The sequence below is a fragment of the Venturia canescens genome, chromosome 8, assembly GCF_019457755.1.
Source record: "Venturia canescens isolate UGA chromosome 8, ASM1945775v1, whole genome shotgun sequence".
Taxonomy (NCBI): Eukaryota; Metazoa; Arthropoda; class Insecta; order Hymenoptera; family Ichneumonidae; genus Venturia; species Venturia canescens.
The window spans coordinates 11,243,867-11,263,809 of record NC_057428.1 but is presented as its reverse complement, the minus strand read 5'-3'; the positions used below and the strand labels follow the sequence as shown (position 1 = coordinate 11,263,809).

At 42.2% G+C, this 19,943-nt stretch overlaps 2 protein-coding genes across 7 annotated transcripts in view; one reads left to right on the top strand and one right to left on the bottom strand.

Annotated features, from left to right (window-relative positions):
* Positions 1-3,193: 3,193 nt before the first annotated feature.
* CtsL4 (Cathepsin L4) lies at positions 3,194-17,684 on the bottom strand. Of its 4 annotated transcripts, XM_043425810.1 has the most exons (7): positions 11,290-11,454; positions 11,172-11,213; positions 8,137-8,240; positions 7,848-8,024; positions 6,262-6,621; positions 4,425-4,585; positions 3,194-3,481 (listed from the first exon to the last, which is right to left on the bottom strand). In XM_043425810.1, exons 2-7 carry the CDS (start codon positions 11,185-11,187, stop codon positions 3,286-3,288), a joined length of 1,014 nt encoding a protein of 337 aa, XP_043281745.1. In that variant the 5' UTR covers positions 11,188-11,213; positions 11,290-11,454; the 3' UTR covers positions 3,194-3,285. The 4 variants fall into 4 exon arrangements, with proteins under 4 accessions (XP_043281745.1, XP_043281746.1, XP_043281747.1 ...); XM_043425811.1 differs by lacking the exons at positions 11,172-11,213; positions 11,290-11,454 and adding an exon at positions 17,590-17,684; XM_043425812.1 differs by lacking the exons at positions 11,172-11,213; positions 11,290-11,454 and adding an exon at positions 9,083-9,275.
* The window catches only part of Mitf (transcription factor Mitf), an 86,471-nt gene continuing 76,342 nt past the window's right edge, over positions 9,815-19,943 (top strand). The window contains exon 1 of one of the 3 annotated variants that reach the window (XM_043425807.1): positions 9,815-10,689. In XM_043425807.1, the coding sequence (XP_043281742.1) occupies positions 10,523-10,689 (167 nt within the window). In that variant the 5' untranslated portion in view covers positions 9,815-10,522. Of the gene's footprint in view, positions 10,690-16,041; positions 18,009-19,943 lie in introns of those variants that run through there. The other 2 variants (XM_043425805.1, XM_043425806.1) reach the window with 2 other exon arrangements.

The window sequence follows — 19,943 nt, the reverse complement described above, 5'->3', positions numbered from 1 at the left end:
ATGCTGCGATATTTCTCTTAGAAATTTTCGAGCGAAACTTATTCCCGCACTTACGTTTGTCCCTTCGAAAATTCATGAGTTCGTAATGGGAGTTGGAGCATTCTTATATATTTTTCAAAGCCCCTGGAAATTCAAGCGAAAAATATATTCATGAGTTGTTATTCTCTGCGCGGAGTTATGGACAATGAATTTATATATTTTTTCTTATTTACCCCGGATACGTAGACGGAGCGATACAATAATTGACGTTTCGCCAAAATTATGTGCCGTTACCAGCTGTGCAACGTGTCTCCTACGGAAAACAATAAGTGACATTTCGAACGGGGAAACGATGAAGGAGAAACGACGACAGACATATAGAATTTGAGGCGTCTGGAGTGCAGACATACAGAAGAGATCCTCAGGATCGCTCCTCTCTCTCTCTCCCTCTCTTTGTGTGCGATAGAAGGAGCTGAAATCTTGAACCCGCAGGTCTCGATTGTCACGGAGAATAGTTGTCCCCGCGTCTGTTAGATATCTCCAAATTTTCTACCGTACATGCAGCATTTCATGTCAGCCGGAGCGGTTTCCTCTCTCCAAGCTCGACGAGTTCTCAATATCTAATGAATTTCATAAATGAAGGCGGGAGATATGAAAGAACAGGAACTTGATAAAAACGGACCGTTGCCAGGAGCAGGGCCGTCGAACTTTTAGGATGCACCAGCTTATGGCTCTCTTCGTAAAAATGCAAAGTGCACAATCGTAAATAAAAATAACAACGAATACATTTATCTCGGAGCGATACTCTCCATGCTCGAAATCTATTCAATTTGCCATGAATTTCCCCATGTGTAAGTACAGGCATGAAGTGTTCTGACGTTTTGCACATTTGCCTGTTTACAGACAATTTACGTACACGTATATCACGTTATTGTTTACGACTGCGCTACTGTATATGTGCTGTTTATATTTGTGAATATCCGTGAGCGATGTTGTTACACAGACTGCGAGTTGACAATGTCGTCAAAATCCGCTCCCTTCCTCTTTTATTCTCTCCCCATCTCTCTTTACCTTCTTCTCCCTCGACGCCTCGCTCTCTCTTCGCTGCTACTAAACTGCATATTACGTCGAGCATTATGTCGCTTTGGTTCGCATACACGTAGACACGTATCCTCCACTTCGTCTACAGTCTGACTCAAAAAAAATATCAACGCGTTCGATCGTTACGTTGCCTTCTTGAAGTAGTTGATAGTTTTTCTTCGATAATTCTCGTCGTATTTCATCACTTTACAATGAGTTTCAATCAGTTTGCGAGCCTATTTTATCAGTGAGCGAATTTCACTCATTTCGCTTCCCCATCGAGGAAGCTTTGTGAGGATGAAAATTTTTTTTTTCCAGTTTTCAATGTCAATGTGCTCAAAATGTTCCAAAACATCGAAAAATCATATCTAGAAAAAATGTCCGGATGTGTGTGTGTGTGTGTGTGTGTGTGTGTGTGTCATGGCACTGCAAAATTCAAATGTTTATAACGCGGAAACGGTTTGAGATACAGGGCTACCGTTTTGCACAGATGTTAATCTATACAAGCTCTTCATTCTCTGACAATTTTGTCAGAATTTGTTAAAAATTACGAATCTGAGGACGTTTTGAAATTTTCATAAAAAGGGTGTCGACGCTCTAACTTTCGAAAATTTTAAGATTTATTAATAATTTTTTTTTTATAAATAGACTATCATAATAGGAAGGTTGGTATTGAATTTGGGAAATATCGGTTGAGCGGTTTAAATTTTATGACATTTTGAATTTTACGAAAATATGAGTTTTTGAAAAAATCGTCTAACCGCTTCAATTTTTGGAAATTTTGTAAGATATTGTGTATAAGTCTGTACTTCCTCTATACTTTCCAGCAGAGTTGTCTGAATTATTCAATTTCAATGTAAATAGAAAAACGATGAAAATTGAAAATTGCAAACTGTTTTTTCTGATGGCTCTTCATTTTGTTTTTTTTTTTTATGAATTTTTATGAAACAAAGAGATAAATTAAAGTTCGTAAAAGAAGTTAGAGAAAATACATTATTTCCTTGTAGACAAAAAAAATGCTGCAAATTAAAATTTGCAAATTGCTTCCTCAAGATGGTCAAGATGCACGATGCTCGAAGCTTCCTCTATGAGGAAGCCAAAATGAAAAATATAGAACCTAATAGAGTAAGCTTTGAGCATCGTTCATCTTGACCATCTTGAGGAAGCAATTTGCAAATTTTAATTTGCAGCATTTTCTTCTTCTGCGATACCTCGACGGTTGTTCGGGGTCGCTTTCATCAAAAAGTTTTACTCCTGTACACGAGCATGAGAGTTTTAAAGAAACTGAGAAATGCTTCAAGATTTCGATGATTATTTTCATTAGTTTTTTCCAATCGACATTATTTTTTATGGGGATTTCTCACTGTCTAACTCATAAATGGTCTTTCTTTGGATCTTTCTTTGCCGCGGCTGCGTTGGAAAATGATTTTTGAATAATCTTCATAAGTGCTTCGTTCGTTAACTATTTCCACTGTCACACTTTGCTCGTTTCTCTCTCCAATAACGTTTTGTTCTGCAGTAATCTTGAAAATGCTCCTCCGCTTTTCTTCCAATTCGTATAACGAAAAAACTGCATTAATGGGACTCCGAATAAAGGCGAACGAACGAACGAGCCTCGCGTACAAAGTTGATTAGTTTTGAACGAGTCTATAGAAATATATGCGTAAATGTTTCCCCCGTTGACATAACGCCGTGTCGTAACTTTACGCTTACGCAGTGCTTACGCCGGAAATATATATCCCATTTGCCTCTTGCTCGTCTAAATGTCGCACCGCGAGCATTCCCCGTTGTCAATTCGGAACAGCCACCGTTTCGGTACCGCAACGATAACGAGGACGATTCGTTGATGGGGATGTTTCGCACCCTGCTATTTTAAAGACGCTGTTTCGCAGGGATTACTCTCTTCAATTGTTATGGAAAAGCTCATAACAAAAACCATAATTGAATAACAATCAGTTGATTTACGAGACTGAGACGGATCAAGATACTGTCCGATTGTATTGTGACAGACTGCTGAACCAGTGTCCGCTATTGGAGGCTGCAAAACCGTGGAAAGTGGAACTCGAATTCGTTGGCGCAGAAAATTATTCGTTGCGGTGAATTCAGATCAGCAACAACTCGATTTTTTCATGGCACAGCCGTTTTATTATTCTCCGTAAAAAAAACGTATAACAAAATTTATGGGAAAAGTAAAAAGTAGACTCGGATAAACCTCCAGGTTTTTCTTCAAACTTTCGCGTACGATGCATAGTTCGCGACCCCGCACCGATTCCTGCCCTTCCTCAGCCTCATGTAACCGTTCTCACCCCAGCTGTCGCCCCACCAATTCTTCAGGATCCATTCGTTCGGCGTATAACCGACGATCAGCATCGCGTGATTAACGAGATCGGAACTGCAGTTCGGATCGTCGTAAACTCCTTGGCTGCAGGAAAAAATAATGATTTTGTGTATTTTTATAAAAATTATTTCATCTGATTTAATGTGTTGATTGACATTTTTTTTCTTTGCACACAATTTATCTCGATCGGCTCTCGGGGAAACACACTCCAATTTGACACTGAATTCCGACTTCTGAGGTCTTTCAACGTTCTCCAATCACGCACTCAATGCCCGATCCTTCGTCAATGGAGTTCAGAGCCTTCTTTCATAGCGTTTCTATCGAAATGGTAGAGAATGGAGCAACGAAACATAAGAACGAAGCTGAAGCGCACGAAAGTCCCTACGAAGAAGCTCCTCGACAGCGAATTTCCATCGTCAGTAGCTCAGTTCTACTCGGCATTGGAAACGTATCTGGTGTCAAAGGGCGAATGTTTTCGAGACATCGAATGCCTTCGATTTCTGAAGAGTGCCATTGAAAGATTTTTTTGTAAGAAATTGTACGTTCTGCGAAATTGGTCTTCTGTTCTTTTGCTCCATCGCCAACCATTTCAGCAGAATATGCTACGAAATCACGTAGTGAGGAAAAATTTGGTTGGTCTAAATAAATTTCAGCCTCAAACTGATGAAGCAATCGAATTCATACGAGCCACATCATGTTTCGGAATGTTGGCTGAAATTTCTAGACTTCATTTTTTTAACGATCACCGTTCAATAAATAATTCGCGTGAGGAGATACGTTTTGATTGAACAAAAAGTTCGAGAGAAGTTGAAAAAAAATGAATTTTTCAACTCCATTGAATTTTCGCAGCATTCGAACATTAGCGATTCTCCAAGCTTTGGAATTATTGAATTTTGAGCATTTCCAGCAGTTTGTTCCGTACGAACGAGTTTAGAAATAAAATTGCTGGCTTGAAAGCGGCTGAAACCGGACCACTGTCCCTGTCCCGTAACCGATCGCTAATACGTCTTTAAGTATATCAACTTACTGGTAGAGTTGAAAGGTCTTCGGACTGGCGTTAATCGAAGTGGCTATTGGTCCGATCGTGGCAACGGCAGCTTCGAGTGCTCGTTCGTCCCGGGCTGGCAAAATAGCCCATGACGTAACATTAGCCACACTCATGTCCTCGTTATATCGGCATCGACCTTCCTGAAGATTCGTTCAGATTCGATTAATGCAAATGATATTGTTTCCAGGATTTTACAAACTTTAGCCCCAGAAACATTTAACGAGATTCAAAATGGAGGAGAAAGTTGCTTAATGTGAGATCGCGAAATGTCTGAAGATCCAGAGGCTTCAAAGAGAAATTCAAACGCTTATAACCCCATCATATGAGCCCGTCAGACGTCATCGTTTCTTTTCCTGCCACACATCGATGATCGTCGTTCCGGTTTAAACTTCATTACATATTCGATTTTTAATGCCTACGGCGCGTTTCCCTCGCGATTTTATTGACACACGGAGAGACTTTTATAGCAAAAATTATCATGTTTTTATAGTAACGTCGGACCACATCGATATTATAATAATAACCGCTACAGAGTGTATCAAATAATGCAAAAGTTTGGGGAACCATTACCACAGTTCATAGTAAATAACGCGTTGTACTATATAAGAAAATGAACACCGAGCGAATTTTGATGAAAAACATAGTAAAAATAATGAAATGATTTGATGAAAATTTAGGAGATAACATAGCAGTCGTTTCTCTGTGCTATACGAAAAATTGCATAGTTTCGTATTTTCCCTTTTACTGTACTGAATTTTGCACAATAACATAGCAAAATTCATGCGCCCACCAATTATATGAGACGTTGCGAGTATAAAAATGAAAATTAACCAGTGGCACATATAGTAAGATTTCAAGCAATTTGTCCAGTCCGATTCACCAATTTTTCACATTTCGCCAAAGACAAGAGTGACATTCGGATATCGATACATCGTTCGATGTAAGAATGTCGAGACCTAAATTTTGCCTGTCGTACATAGTAAAATTTGGGAGAACTGCTTTCGGCATCAAAATCACTATATGCACTTTGGTGAAATGTAATATGGAATGGCGATATAGAACAGTGCTGCTATAAAACATAGCAAATTTTTCTAGCAAATTCATCCGAAATATTCGTATAAAAGTCTCTTCGTGCACTCATGCGCGAGGAGTGCGTGCAGAAAATTAAGCAGTTTTACATTATTTGAAAAGTTATCACCGAACGAAATATTTGGTTTAGTATATTCCACTAAATTATACTTAAAAAAAAAATGAATTAACCGAATTCTCAAAGCAAATAATTTTATTCGAGCGATTTGCATGATTTAATAAATAAGCTTTGATCAATACTCGATTAAATTTTCACTATCTGATTGACCAAACGAGAGTCTTTAGGGTGAATAAATTAACGAGTTCGTTTCGATGTTATTTTGCTGCTTAAACAAAAATTTGTTCAGCTGCTGCGAAGCTTTGTCAGTTTGACTGTTGGCTCGTTTCAATATTTACAAGGTTTTTTGTCATGCTTCAGGAATATTTTGTTACCAGAATCGAACTAAGTGTTTTGGTTGGCAGTAACAAAATTAGTTTCGATCAGAAGAATTTTTTTCTCAGTCTGGGAAAAAATGTATAATGAAAAGGCTTTGGAAGCTGAGACCTTGAAGAATGAAGCCGAATGAATCGAGAGGAAAAAGCAACGAAATGTGTTACGTCATCGAGCATCGATGAATTGAGCGAATGCAAGTATCATTTTTTACAGTCTTTTGAAAAGCTTCTTTACACCAAGTGTGAACGAAATGTGAAGTTTTTACGGTTTAAATCGATTGATTGACATTCGAACCTTGGCCTTGTAAGGATAAGCTTTTTGAGCCATAATTCCGCAGGATTTCTCGAGATATTTCAGGGTGTTTCTCAGAGATCCTCCGGCACATCCGACGTTCCCGGTGCTCGTGCTGCAGTCAACGAGCTGCTGCGCGCTCAGTGGCACTATTTTTCCTGTTTTTTTGAAAATCTGACCTTCTATACTTCCGATGATCGAATAAGCGTAGCAGCTGCCGCAATCCCGTTGATTTACGGGCTCAGTCACGAAGCCTTTTTCTCGCCAGTCGAGATGAGTTGGAATCGATCGAGGATCGTGCAGCACCGCTGCTACCATCGGGTCATCGCTGACGCGCCGACGACGACTCGGAATCAATCTCACCTAATTTCACGTGCAAGCTTTCAATGAATATTTTATCATTCGTCTTTAGGATTTTGGGTATTTCGAACCTTTGGCTACAATCATAGTTTCAATTCGTGTACAGAAATTCTGGTTAACTTTTTTACGAGGTCAAGTGAAATGTGCTGAAAAACGTTGTTATTCCAGGCAAATTTCTATTGAAAAACACTTTCCCTAGGTTTGTTCTTCGGTTTTTTACCAAAACTTTCACACACACACTTGTCATGAATGATTTATTCAGTATGAAATCTAAAGTCACAAAGTCCTTTGGCATGACCTTATTTTTTGGTGGCGCAAATATCGGGCACTCGAAATTTGACTGATTTCTAGCCTCTGAGAAGTCGCGGTTGTATACGAAAAGCTTTTGCTTCTGCCATCTTCCAACTTTTGTCGTTAATGTCTCTTTTAAACATTTGGTAATCTTTCATTTTTATCGTCGCTATGGATTCTTACATTTTTTCTATCTGCGAGACAGTTTGTATCAGGAATGTAGAATTATTCAGTACATGAATTATTGAATAAAAATGTAGCGATGATGGAATCTTCATAAGCTCTCGCGTGCAAATTTTACGATTTTTGAAGTTTTAATTCTTTGTTAAATGTTCAATAACCTGACCTGAAATTTGGACAATTTATCCGCAATCGCTTTTTACTGAAATTTGAAATCAGTTATTTGTAGAATACTCGGGAACTCGATATGTAATGAAACACTTGAAACGTTAGACACTGAGAAATGAATTTCGCTGGTTCAACAAAATATTTTGTTGGTCCAACGAATTGCGGAGACCAAATCGAATTCGTTGGCTCGAAAAAACTTTCGTTGATTCAACGATGCTTTCGTGGTGATAAATGTCCTCTGGAGTCACCAAACTCAGTGTTTGAGTTAAAAAGTCCAAAAGATTCAAGTACGAATTTCAAGTACGAAGTGGTCAGTACTTTTGATCGTCCATACTTCGCATTTACCATTTTGTCGATTTATCTTTTCAATCAACCCCAACTGAGAGCACTTGGCTTTCCCATTTCCTCTCAACGCAACCGTTGGAACTTAGTTTTCATAAATGATTCAATATTTTTCCACAAAACTCTCCGAAAAACTCGGTCACCTTGGGCGGCGAAAATTTCGGTTTTCATCAATCTTCAAAGATTTCCGATGACTTCATAACCTCGCTAATTAGCCCACTGATTTCACATGTCAAAATTGTACGTACCAGTTGACGTATGTACTGTTTCGTGCCGAGATCAGAAAGATGATTATCGCGGAGAGTGTAGGAGTGGTGTCCCGCAGCTGCGAGTAAATTGTGTCGATAAATTTTCAGTATGTTATCCTCCCAAGCCATTCGTCTCCGCATTTCGCATTTTCCCACGTACGTTTTATTATGAAGCGACTATTATTCAGGAATAAAGAAAAAAAATTGATTCTTCTGTCGTAGATCACAGAAGAGAGAAAAAAAGGAGAGAGAGAGAGAGGAAAATTGAGTTGAGAAACCGTGTCAGTACCTTGAAGAAGTGCCAGTAGTCGTTCAAGTGTTTGGTAATATTGGAAGGTAACGGTCCGATTTTGCCGGTGAGGTCTTCCGAAAAACGTCCGTTCACGAGTGTGGCTGTCGACGTTAGAAAAACGATTGTGATTAAAACCGTTCCAGAATGCATTGTGAGCTTGTATCTCGCAAAGGAAGCAAACTTGGTTTTACGATCGAACTCGTGTTCGCATCGTCGCTGAAGAAATTTTAGCTTTGTGTGCGGGCGATTTGCAAAGTGTGCAACACACTTTGCAAACCGTCGCAATAGAATCGAAATGTACTTTCTCAGCATATTGCAAAATTTCTTAACGACGAGTGTTTCGGAGTGTTTGCACACACGTGAATAATCGCTGATACATTTGACATTTTTATATTCTTCGAGTATGTTAATTGTGACGCTTGCATTTCTCGCATCGCGGACATTTTCGTTCAGCATTGCCAGAGATATTTCTTCGAACGTCGAGCATCAATTATTGATGGTACGGGCCGGTGTTTACGCCATTTTCAAATAACAACAAATTTTTTCATCCGAATATAAAAAGTGCATCGATGCGCATTTAATGGGACTCGTTGAAAATTCGTTTCGGTCATATTAATCGACTAATTATTTCGAATGTAAGCCAGGCTCGTTTTGCATGCGTCCTCGGCTCTCGCTTGCTCGTCCTTCGTGCGGGACCGTGTCCCACTTTAATGCACCGTCGATGCATTTGTGACATTTTTCATTCCCAATTGCATTCACGTAATTTGTTTCACAGTGCCCCCCCCCCCCCCCCCCCATTCAATAGCGAAATCGGATGTCATTAATAGTGCAGATTATTCGTTTTTTTTAGAGATCATCGAACATCGAAAATTTCAAGAACGCATTTCATTCCAGCATCAAATTTTTCACAGCTGGATGCAGTATCAATTTCCAAATAGTTTACACTTGCTGAGGACTCTGATTTCGACGTTTCCTCACGCTCCCGAGTGACAAAAGATCCCAACGTCAGATGCTCCCTGATTTCCGAATGGATTTTCATAGCGAGAATGAGCGGATTCAAAAAACGAATGGAAATAAAAATGGAAACGAGCACAAAGCAAAAACTGTAGAAACAATCCGACGATTTAGTTGGACTGTACCGAAATCTTGGGAACAACTGACACAATTTTTCAAACCATGTGTCCGCATTTGTGAGATTTTATTATCTCGGCAACGATAAAAGTGCTCGGGGACGATAAACCATTGAAGAATTATTAGTATTTATTGGTAATCTCAGACATTTGGAGTGTTCAATGTGCCGAGAGATAATGATTGACATGCCAATAGAATCTAAAGAGTTCTGCGGCGAGGATGGCTTCGTTGTAAGATCGGTAGATGGCAGCGGTCGTGGACGTCGTTGGAAAATGTTTTCTTTACCGGCGTTGATTGAGGCGTCGATCACCGAGTGCGGCGGCACAGTGCCGCGCGTCTGCGCAGTCGGCTCATCGCGATAGATCTTTCGCGCTGGTCCACGCTGCGCAAACGATCGAGCTCGTGGAAGGAGAGTGGGGGGGGCTATCTTGTCCACTCTCGAGCAGCACCGAGAAACCTCTTTCTTTCTCTTTTCTCTTCTCTGGTTCCTTTTGGCTCTGTCGGTGTCGGTTATTCGTGTTGACGTTCGGGCTCCGGGTTTGCCGACGTATCAGGCAAAGCGTACTGGTGTGTTTGCGCGGGTAGGATCGAAACGGAGACACGCGGTGGTTGTAACTACGCGATCCGTCCCAGCTGCTAAGCGCACACGCGCGCGAGCGCCATGCCCTCGTCTCTGCGGCGTGATCGTTCCCTCGGGACTGGGAGTTAATTAAAACGCTGTCGTTTGACTTATTCTTCGTTCTGTCGTTGCCACTGGTGTTGCTGCTCCTCAGTTTATTCGTCATCTTTCTCTCGCTCCTCTCATTCTTTTGCTCCTTCTTCATTCTTCTCCAATTTACATCGAATCAGTGTATTCATGGCTCGGTCTCGTGATCCTCTTCTACTCAGTTGATAATTGGCACACACGGAGCTACGACGTTGTTGTTCTCAACATCATCTTACAGCTTGAAACAGACAGACACTCTTTCTCCCTGGCGATCTCTTCCTCTCGAGATCCCACCTACCGATCGCGCGCCAGTGTTACTTTTTTACTTTTTCTAATTCATCGTTCATCTTCCTTCCGGATTGTGACGAGCAGTGGATTCTCGGTGTTACGCAGTGTTTATCGGATAATAAATGTGCACTCTCCTCCAGTTTCACCACCGTCGATACCTTTGCCACTTCGTTTTGAATCCCGCCTACTCCGCTCTCCTCCTCCCCCTTAATTCGCTATTTATCGCGGGAGAGTGACGCCGCCTTTTTGGATTACGACATGGACGAATCCGGCATTGATATGGGCTTTGATCTCGCGGCTCTCACCCATGGCGATGATTTTGATCTCGAGTACAACAATGACTTTGATCAAGCACTCTCAATGCTATCGAGCTCTCAGGACTTTATGTATTACGAGCTCAAGAGCCGTGCACCGGACACTGGCAGGTGCGTTTTCCATCCTTCTTTTTGTTTTTTCACCTCGTTTTGCGTTATTATTGTCGAAGATATTATCGAGAAACATGGGTTTCGATCGGACTGTTTTTCGACGAGGGATCGACAAAAAATGTTCCGCGATGTTTTTCCACCGGAAAAACTCGCGAGCACCGAACGCGAGTCTCTTCGTAGCATCCTGGCGGATTTCATGCGAGAACAATGATGGTGCCAACTTTCCATGTGTACGAAGAAAACTTCGCTTCTGTCGCGCTCTTTCACGAACGTCGAGCGAATCGCATTCGAAAGCGAGATCGCGCGCGTACACATACTTTTAGTGAAAGGGACAAGAGCGCGCCGACCTCACCGAGAGGCGGCTTCTCGTATAAATATGTACTTTAAACACCCGCGTTATTACACGCAGCGAAACAGAGACGCGTATTTATTCTAACACGAATTTATTTTTTCTTTGTTACGAAAAATATAAAAAATCTTACGGAGGTTAATCACCATCGCGATTCCAGAATTCTCGCTCGACTCTGAAAGGTAGACAAAGTGAGTAATCCCGGCTTTCAACGCGACTCCGCAAATTACCGGGATCAGCGGAAAACCTACCTGAGAATCGTTAGCGCAGGAATATTATCATTTTTACAAATATTATTCCAATTGGCGGTTGTCCAGCATCGAATTTATTGGGCTCTCGATCATAACGAATTTCACCAAAAACATTTTCTCCGATTTATTTTCAACGCCTCCGATAAACTCGCTTCATTATCAGTTTTTGAGGCGCAATGCAGGCAATTGGTTGCACAACGACCGACGTGTATCTCTCCGACTGTGAACACGTGTTCCTCACGAGCCGAACCGTTAATTACTCCGAGAACATTAGGCAAATATCCAGCGCGCGCAAGGTACGTGTGTCGCGCTAATATTCGTCCGCGAATGTTTTTTTCTCTTTCCGTTTTTAACAAAACGACGAGAGCCGTGGTAAGGACGAATTATCATGTTCGACTCTACACAGACTCACAAATTCATCGAAACGTGGAAAATTCTTCGTGTGCTTAAGAAAATGATGTTTTCTGCTCGCTCGGAGGATCATTAACGTTTGTTCTCGAACAGGTGTTAGGTTCGTTAAGTTACGAGAAATTCGGAGAATATTTATGAAATCGTGATCACACACGCCATGGAATTATTTCACCTTCGTTGACACCGACCGTTTGACATTTTACATTTTCGTGTTTTTCCACGCCAAGCGCAAACGAAGCTTCGATCGAGCCTCCACGCGTCGTCGATTATTCAATCATTCGCGAGAGCTTAAGAAGGGTGGCTACGTTCGTCAAATTGATAAGAAATTGATGAAATTTGGCGATAATGTTCTTCAACATCAAGTGCGAAGACGCAATTTTTTTCAAAATTTTCTTCTGCTTAGTTATCGAGTAATTACGCATTAAAGCAGATTTCTTATGCCCGGAATGTATACCTATATATATGGAAACGCTATGCTTATACACGTGAACTTTAGTGATCAATTACTCGATAACTGTACAGAAGAAAAATCTTAAAAAATTTGTATTGTCAAATTTAACTCTAAAGAATATGTTCACCAAATTTTATTAAATTCTTATCATTTTGAAATTTTGAATGTATTTTACATGGTTTAGCATGGCAACATTGTATCGTCCCTAGCCACCCTCCTTAAAAAACGAAATTTGTGGCGGAAATAATTCTCTCTCGCAACGGTCAAACTCTTGTTTTTACTCCAGCAACCACATGGATCTTTAACTCCGCGACAACAAACAAGATTTATCTTGTTCCTTTAACTTACACGCTATCCGAGCGATATCGCAGACAAAATAATGGTGTTATCAGGTCGCGATATCGCCTCAAGAGCACATTCTCGGAGGAGGAATGATCGTTCCCTCGAATAAAATGCACATTTAAGTAACAGAGGATGAGCCCTGATTCATTCCTCGAGACGCATTCGAACGAGAACGAAAGATTTTTGGGGGTTCATCAGCTCCTCGGTCGTCGAGAAACTCTAATTGTTTTCTGTAAAATCACTTTTCGTAGCGCAAAAGCATGCATCTTTGAATGAAACGTTGATGCTGCTTGTAAAAGTGGCCTCGTCGTGGAAGAAATATTGAAAAAATAGCGAATTTTTTGAGTCTATGATGAGGAAGTAAAATAAGCGAAAAATGGATGAAATTGTGATAAAAAGTAGATTCGCAGAGCGTCGATAATGCGAGCGGGGAGTAATAAAAGCGTGTACTATTTTCCATTGGCGAAGCGAAGAGCTTGTTACGGCGAATCAATTGTGTTTAGATTGGGGTAACCGTCTCGGTGATTCTTTCTGGAGTAGACTCGGTGAAGAACTCGGAAGGTTGTTCTCGTTCGGTGGCTGGAAGGAGGACAAAAGTTATGCAGTAAAGGGTTATTGTCGTGGCGGAAGAGCTTGAAAGACTCGCTCAGCTAGTGGCTTCGTTCTCTCGCTCGCTCTCTTCCGTGCGGGCTTCGAATACGAGGTAGCAAACCAACCGCGCAACCCTTAACTTTCCTTTGCCGTGAAAATAAAAGGAGAGGGAGAGAGCGAGGGAGCCCGACAGAGGAAAGATGAAGAGATCATTTCGGATGCTCTCGGAGCAGCCCGAGCGGAGCTTTCAGGGCAAATAATAGCCACCGGAAATGTTTCCTTCCTCGCATTATCGTTACAGTTATGTTTCGCCCCGAGACACATTTCGTGGCGAACGTAAACACCGAAAAAAAACGAGGAAAAAACAGCACCAACACGTACTTAGAAGTATTCTTGCAGACGTTTATTCGGCCCACAAAAGGCTCGTGTCATAATTTAAAAAATACTCTCGGTGAGCCCATAAACCGGAAGTACCTCTCTCCTCTCTTCATCCCCCATTCTCCTCCAGATGTATTTCACTTAGCCATGAATTATTTTTTCTCCCCTCGTACCAACGAGTACGAACAAATACTCGAGCTTTCCACTCGTCTTGTGTGTTCGACTCCGTTGCACAACGGAGACCAACTTTTCAGCCACTTTTCCAACCACTTTTTCGTCCCCTCAATCCTCCAAGAAACACTCGCTTCTACAGTGATATTTCATTACGTGGAATTTAAATGTCTCAATTAAAAATTATCTGACACGAAACTCATGGTCGTTCGGTGCTCTCGATCGATAAAATTATTCGTTTCGGAACACTTTTGCTTCCTCATATTTTAAAGCGAATGTAAAAAACTGCGCGAATTCACAGAGCCTCGGAACGGTCCTTTTTCCGGGGAATTTCTAGCGCCGGAAACTGCTGCCAGTCCTCGAGATAAAGAGATTCGCATTAAAAATCCACGTATAGAATTTACGGTTGGTGATTCACTCGCATTGTGACCTTTGACCCATTTGTTCAAGGCTTCTTATCTGACAAGTGCCTCTCGTTTCGTTGTTCTCCGTTACAAGATAATGAAACGCATCATCACTCGCTCAGTCGTTCACTCCCACAGGCACGCAGATCGAAACATGCACTTGCACCCTCGCACAAACTTCGTAAGCATCAAAACTTTTTCCCCTAATTACCGAAAAACGATCTTCCGAAGCTTGCAGAAAAACAGGAAAAATAAGTGTCCTCATGAATTCAGTAAATCGACTTGAAAAAACTGGAACAAAAATCACCAAAATCCAATGACTTTCAGTCAGTGACTCTCGTCGCACTCAGCGAATACCCGGGCTGTATATTCCGAGACGAAAATTTCAATGGTTCTCGGGAATGAGAGAAAGAAAAAAATGGCTGAAGTGAAAATTACTAGCTGGAGGTCAACGAGGAAAAAAATGAACAGAAAGCCTAACACTTGTGAGCGGACACTCGAAATGTTTTTCCGTGTGTGTGTGTGCGTGTATGCGAGCACTCCTGAGAAACTTGAGCACGCTTTCAGCATCCACTGTGTATTGTACCATTGCTCTTCTTTGTTGAACAAAAGGCCCCAGATTTATCGTCTGCTTGCTCCCTCAACTACGTGTATATACGACGTATGTGGAAAGCGCGAAACGTCTCATAACCCACGTGTCCTATAGCTATATACAATTTATGCAATATTATTACGTATACAGATATACTTAGTGATGCAGAGATCGTAAATTAACTACGCCAGCTCTTCCGTGTATTCTCAGCCCTGAAATAAAGCTTCCTCGCGATCCTCCGCTCTTCGTTGCTGCTCCATTTTCCTCGGCGGCGGCCTGTGCTGGGAATAAGGAATTTGATGATCTCAATTATCGAGTTTGATGCTTTTACGTAAGAAAAGCCTTTGATCCTCTCGTGGGCGTGGATTCTCTTACTCCGTGAGCGGAGGTCAGTCTTTAAGGGGGGAAGAAAGGAAAAAAGAACTTCCGAATCAGTGACTCCTGGCCCTGTTACTCTGCAAACGCCTCCATCGATTTTCACTGCTGGGCGTACCTTTCCGATTGAGAATGCATACTTGAACCTCCCTTGGGCGCCAAGTTCGAAAGAACCAATGCAAATTCGTGGACCAAAGAGCACGAAGCGCAGTCGTTTCGCTCCTCACAAACGCGAAAAGGAATTTCTTCTTTGGAATGACCATTTTTTATTGAGTTGGGATCAATATTTGTGGCTGGTACTCTTTGACCCGGTGAACGTGGTCAGATTGCAGGACAACGTTCGCAAAATGTGTTGAAATTGATCAAATTTGGTTAACCCATCGACACCACACTGGTGCGAATCCGCACTCACGAAAATATTTTAAAAAAGCACCTTTTCAAAATTCCTTTCACCAATTTGCCCATTTTTCTACGATAAAACTTGATTTTTCAATTTTTTAAATCATTCTCGTCGATTACTAAGGAATTGTTACCCCTGAAAAGTCCCGTTGTAGAATAATTCCATACATTCATGGATGAAATAAAAAAGTTTGGAAAAGTCCAAGTGCAAATTTGCACCAGTCCGGTGAGTGTGTGACCTCAAAGGGAGTGTTTACGCGGTTAAACTTCAAAACGTTACAGTTGATCTAATAAAACCGATTTGGTTAATGTAACTGCATAGTTCTATCAATGAATTGGATTGAAATTTTTTATTGAAAAATCGAGTCAGTCGATTTTTTTGGATCATCGCATTGAAGGTTTTTTGAAAATATTTGTTTTCCCTTTATCGGCCTCTCGTTGGAAGGCCTCTCGTATTTGACCTGTTACGAAACGCTGTACGGCGAGATAGACGTAAAAAGCGTTTTGCTTTGTGCGTCCTTGGGAGCTCCAAATATACCGGAGAGTCGACGGACTCTTTGAAATGATCGGGCTGACGTGGGTGTGCCACGTACGCACGGAGCTCGGAGCTTGATTCTCCCGAAGCATAAACACACGCTGGGCTCGTTTATATCTGTTTTTATTATTATTATGAATGTGTGTTTCGCACGTGCGCTGAAAATTCTGAAAACTCTTGAGAGTGACGTGGGATACCTTTGAAGAAAAACTCTGCGCAGTTTTAAAAGAATTTTCCGTTGCACCGAGAGGTACTTTGTGCCACAACTTTTCCTACAGCAACTCGTCGCGCGGAGAAGCGATTCGTTGAGTCTATTTTAAAGTGCTGACTTCCCTCATTGCAACGAGGAGACAACTAATTTTCTGGATCAATTGTTCCTCGCAGTGTTACCTCAGCAAATAACGTCGCGGTGAATTGCACGTTTTTGGTTACGATTTCCGGGAAACTGCCTCGCTCGATTTCGTATTTACCTAATGTGCTTTCGACGTATAAATCCGAAGGTATGTGCTCGGAAGATGCTTCGAAATCCGGTGGTATAACCGCTGCACACAAGCTCACAGGTGCACGAACGTCGAGATGGATATTTGGGATTCTTCGTCTCTCTCTTTTTCTCTTCCCCTCGTCCCTTCTTTCGCGTCCGATTTTTCTTTTGGCTTAGACGTCTCTCGCTCCCGAGTTTGGGTTAGGTCGGAGCGGAGCTTAACTCGAAAGCTCATCGCGCCGTGCGTGTATTTCGTCAACGAAATGATTGCTATAGCGTGCGATAGTATATGCTCATCGCGCCAACTCTTTCGGGCAATGGTCCATCCGTTTTAGTACGATCGCGTCGCCCCGAGACGTTCGATCTTGGTCGCTCGTTATCATCGCGTTTGGGAGACCGATCGGGGTGCGCACGCGCGCGTGTTTTTAATCGGTGGGAAAACGCGGTGTGATGGTGGGTTGGAAAAATAGTTGGAACTCGGAGAATTGAAGGTAGAAAATAAGGGAAGCCCTGCAGCGGGCTGTGGACATGCGCGCCGTCTCGAAGGCAACTCGCCAAATCGTCGAATTCGAGGAGCTCGTATCGCGTCTTGATCGTATAAACGATCATCGGAATACGACTGGTGGAAGCGCGTCCACGTCGTCGTCGCTGTCGTCCGCATTGCCTCAGCTCCCCTCGTCCTCCTTGGCCAAGCCGAGCTTTCATCAGCAATCTGCACCGACGGACTCTCTCGAGCTTCCTCCCGTCGAGGCTCGTTCATGTTACGAGACGGATTCAAAAACTAGAAACATTGACCCGTCGAGCACGAGGTTGACCGCGACGGCGACGAGAACGGCTGCGACGAACTACCCCGCGGACGCGCCCTCTTCCAACCCTCAAGATCCGCGCCGCTCGCGACAAAATCATCGTCGACGATCAGTCACCAATTCGAAGCCTCTCAACAGCGCATCCTTCAATCAGGATTTATTCCTCTATACTCCCGGTGAAAATTACGAGCCCAGCAGGTCCCACCCGAACTCACAAGTTTCTTCGATCCCCACCAACTCCTCGGGCTCTTCCTCCCTCTCTTCCTATTATCCGACTTCATTGGCTCACAACAACGAACGTTCCTCGAGCTTTCCTACCGACGGTACAAACTACTCGGGCTCTTACTACGACCTCAAGACTCACCGATCCCTCCAACAGCACCAGGAACATCCGCTGCCCCTCGACAATCCCCGGGAAAAACGCGTCCGCGTTAACATCGGCATCGACGAGGACTTACGAATGATTCTTGAGATGGACCCGTCGATCGTCGATCGGCAACCACCGAGCCCACCCCCCGTTCCACCCCGACGACCGCCCCCGCCCCCACCGCCCCTCCCGACTCGATCTTCCCTCGCGAGCTCCTCACCCAACTCTTCCAAAAGTTCCCTTCTCAATTCCAATCTCACTTCGTCCCCCAATCAAAATCTCGATACCCGCATTCAGCCTGATGGAAATGCCGGATTAATCGCTTCTACCGCACCGACAACCCCGACAACCTCCACCACTAACGCGACCCTCGCTGTCGTTGGACGTCCACCGCGTGCTACTCGACCTCAAGGCTGGTACTGGACATCTCGAGAACTAATCACTACAATATAGAGCTTCGCTTTAATGTTCGTTCTAAACACGCGTCTATAGGCATTCTCGCATTGACATTCACCTACGCCCCCCACCTGCCTTCGAGCACTCTCGTCACAGTTTTTCACCACGTCTTCGCTTTCTATTTTGGGGGATTGACGAGAAACTACGTTTCTTATTGAGAGCTTTGCCAGTGTTGGGCGAAGTGCTTTCGAAATATTGGATTTTTTCAATGCTCGCGAGAGATGAGAAAAATTGAGGCAAATATTTTGGATAGCTGATAGCGCAGCTTTTCAAATGATTATATTGGGAATCGGTTTTTTGTTCAATATTAGCGCAAACAAACTTTTCTCAGTGGTTGTTCCATTATTTGAAAAACGTGTAATGAAGTTCTGGCGGCGATCGTGATATAGTAATCACCGCCTTTGAAATAATCAATGGACTTGCTTCGCAGCGAGATTTCACGGTATTCGATTAATTTAAATTGAACTTTGAATTTTATTTTTATTTATTTATTATTTAATTTAATTAAAATGAATTCGATCAAATGAAGTGATTCTATTGCTCGTTTTAATTTACAAGATGTTTTTCGATGAACGTTATTATTTGATTGAGGCATTTGAAAAATTCTTAAATTTAGTAGTGATACTAAAAAGAAATGCCGCAATGTGTGGCACAATATTAGCGACGCATTATTGTTTCGATCGTAAAAATAAATGTTTCTCAAACTTTGAGGCTGCATAACGATCTTGTTTTCGGAGATGATTGTCGAGATGAAATTAGCTTGAAACTGTTTGAGTTTCATTACTGAAAGTGTGTACACACATTTGTCGATTCTACGAAACATGCTTTTACAGTTGGCGACTATGATTTTTTGATAATCTTTCGGCTGATCGAGTCTTGACTCGGTGCACTGTTTTTCACTAACAATAGTCCGGTGAAAAGCGAATGAAATTTAGATTATTTTTGTCGAAGGAGCGAAAAAAACGTAAGAAAATTTGATAATCGAAATCGAGCTTTTCTCGTTCTGTAGAAATGACATTTTCTGCTTGCTTACAGTATCGTTGCTCAAAATACTTTTGCGAATAAATCGCATTGATATTTCCGGTGGATGCGGAACGTCCAACTTTTTGGTGATGAATTTACAGCGTTCTCCGCGTTACGGAATGTCGTGAATTCGTGAGATAATTTTATTGACACTTTCCCGGCGATAATGTTGAAGTCTGATACATCAATAAAACTGTACAAAACCAACAATCAAAAGGCTCGAATAGTTTCTGATTTATTCCGTCCTGAAAATCACCTCCGAGAACAGCATCCCCGGCGCTCATGTTGTCAGAGAAATTACGTTTTTCCAGAGTCACCTTCCACTTCTCCAACCGCTCTTGGTTAATCGAAAAATAAAAGTTATTCAAATGACAACGTGCATTAATATCGCGGTAATGATCTCAGAATCGAAAGTCAGTTGGGTCAATGAAAGCGCGTTCGCTTAACCGCTTCAACAAATGCAATAAAATTTACGAAGTGGCATGTCGTCCGGAGTCTCAATAGAGGACAATTCATTTCTTTTTTCTACCAATATAATTGATGTCCGAGTCGATTTTATTGGCGGGATAAGCTCCATGAGAATTAAGTAGGCGGGCAAGTGTGCGCGGGCGCGTGTTCGTCTGCGCTTCAACGGGCTGCTTATGTCGCGCAGTTTTTATTCTTTTTTTATGAATTACGTCAACGAGCCTCTTCTTCCAATCGAGACACGAATCACTGGCGAATTCTTTCGCGTCGCAAACCGTTCTAGTTTTCTTTTCATCTTCTCATTCGATTCTCTAAAGACAGCACGTGTGAGCACGTACACACGAAACGGAGGCGTTTCTTTCAATGAGAAACCCTGAACATTGTCGAAGCGTTTGTCGCAAGAGATC

Bases quoted from the DNA above. Each gene is read 5' to 3' on its own strand.
- CtsL4 (XM_043425808.1), bottom strand. From the start codon at position 8,289: ATGCATTCTGGAACGGTTTTAATCACAATCGTTTTTCTAACGTCGACA. The intron at 6,622-7,847 runs GTACGTACAATT...ACGTGAAATTAG, and splicing joins AACAGTACATACGTCAACTG to GTGAGATTGATTCCGAGTCG. The intron at 3,482-4,424 runs GTAAGTTGATAT...TTTTTCCTGCAG, and splicing joins AAGACCTTTCAACTCTACCA to CCAAGGAGTTTACGACGATC.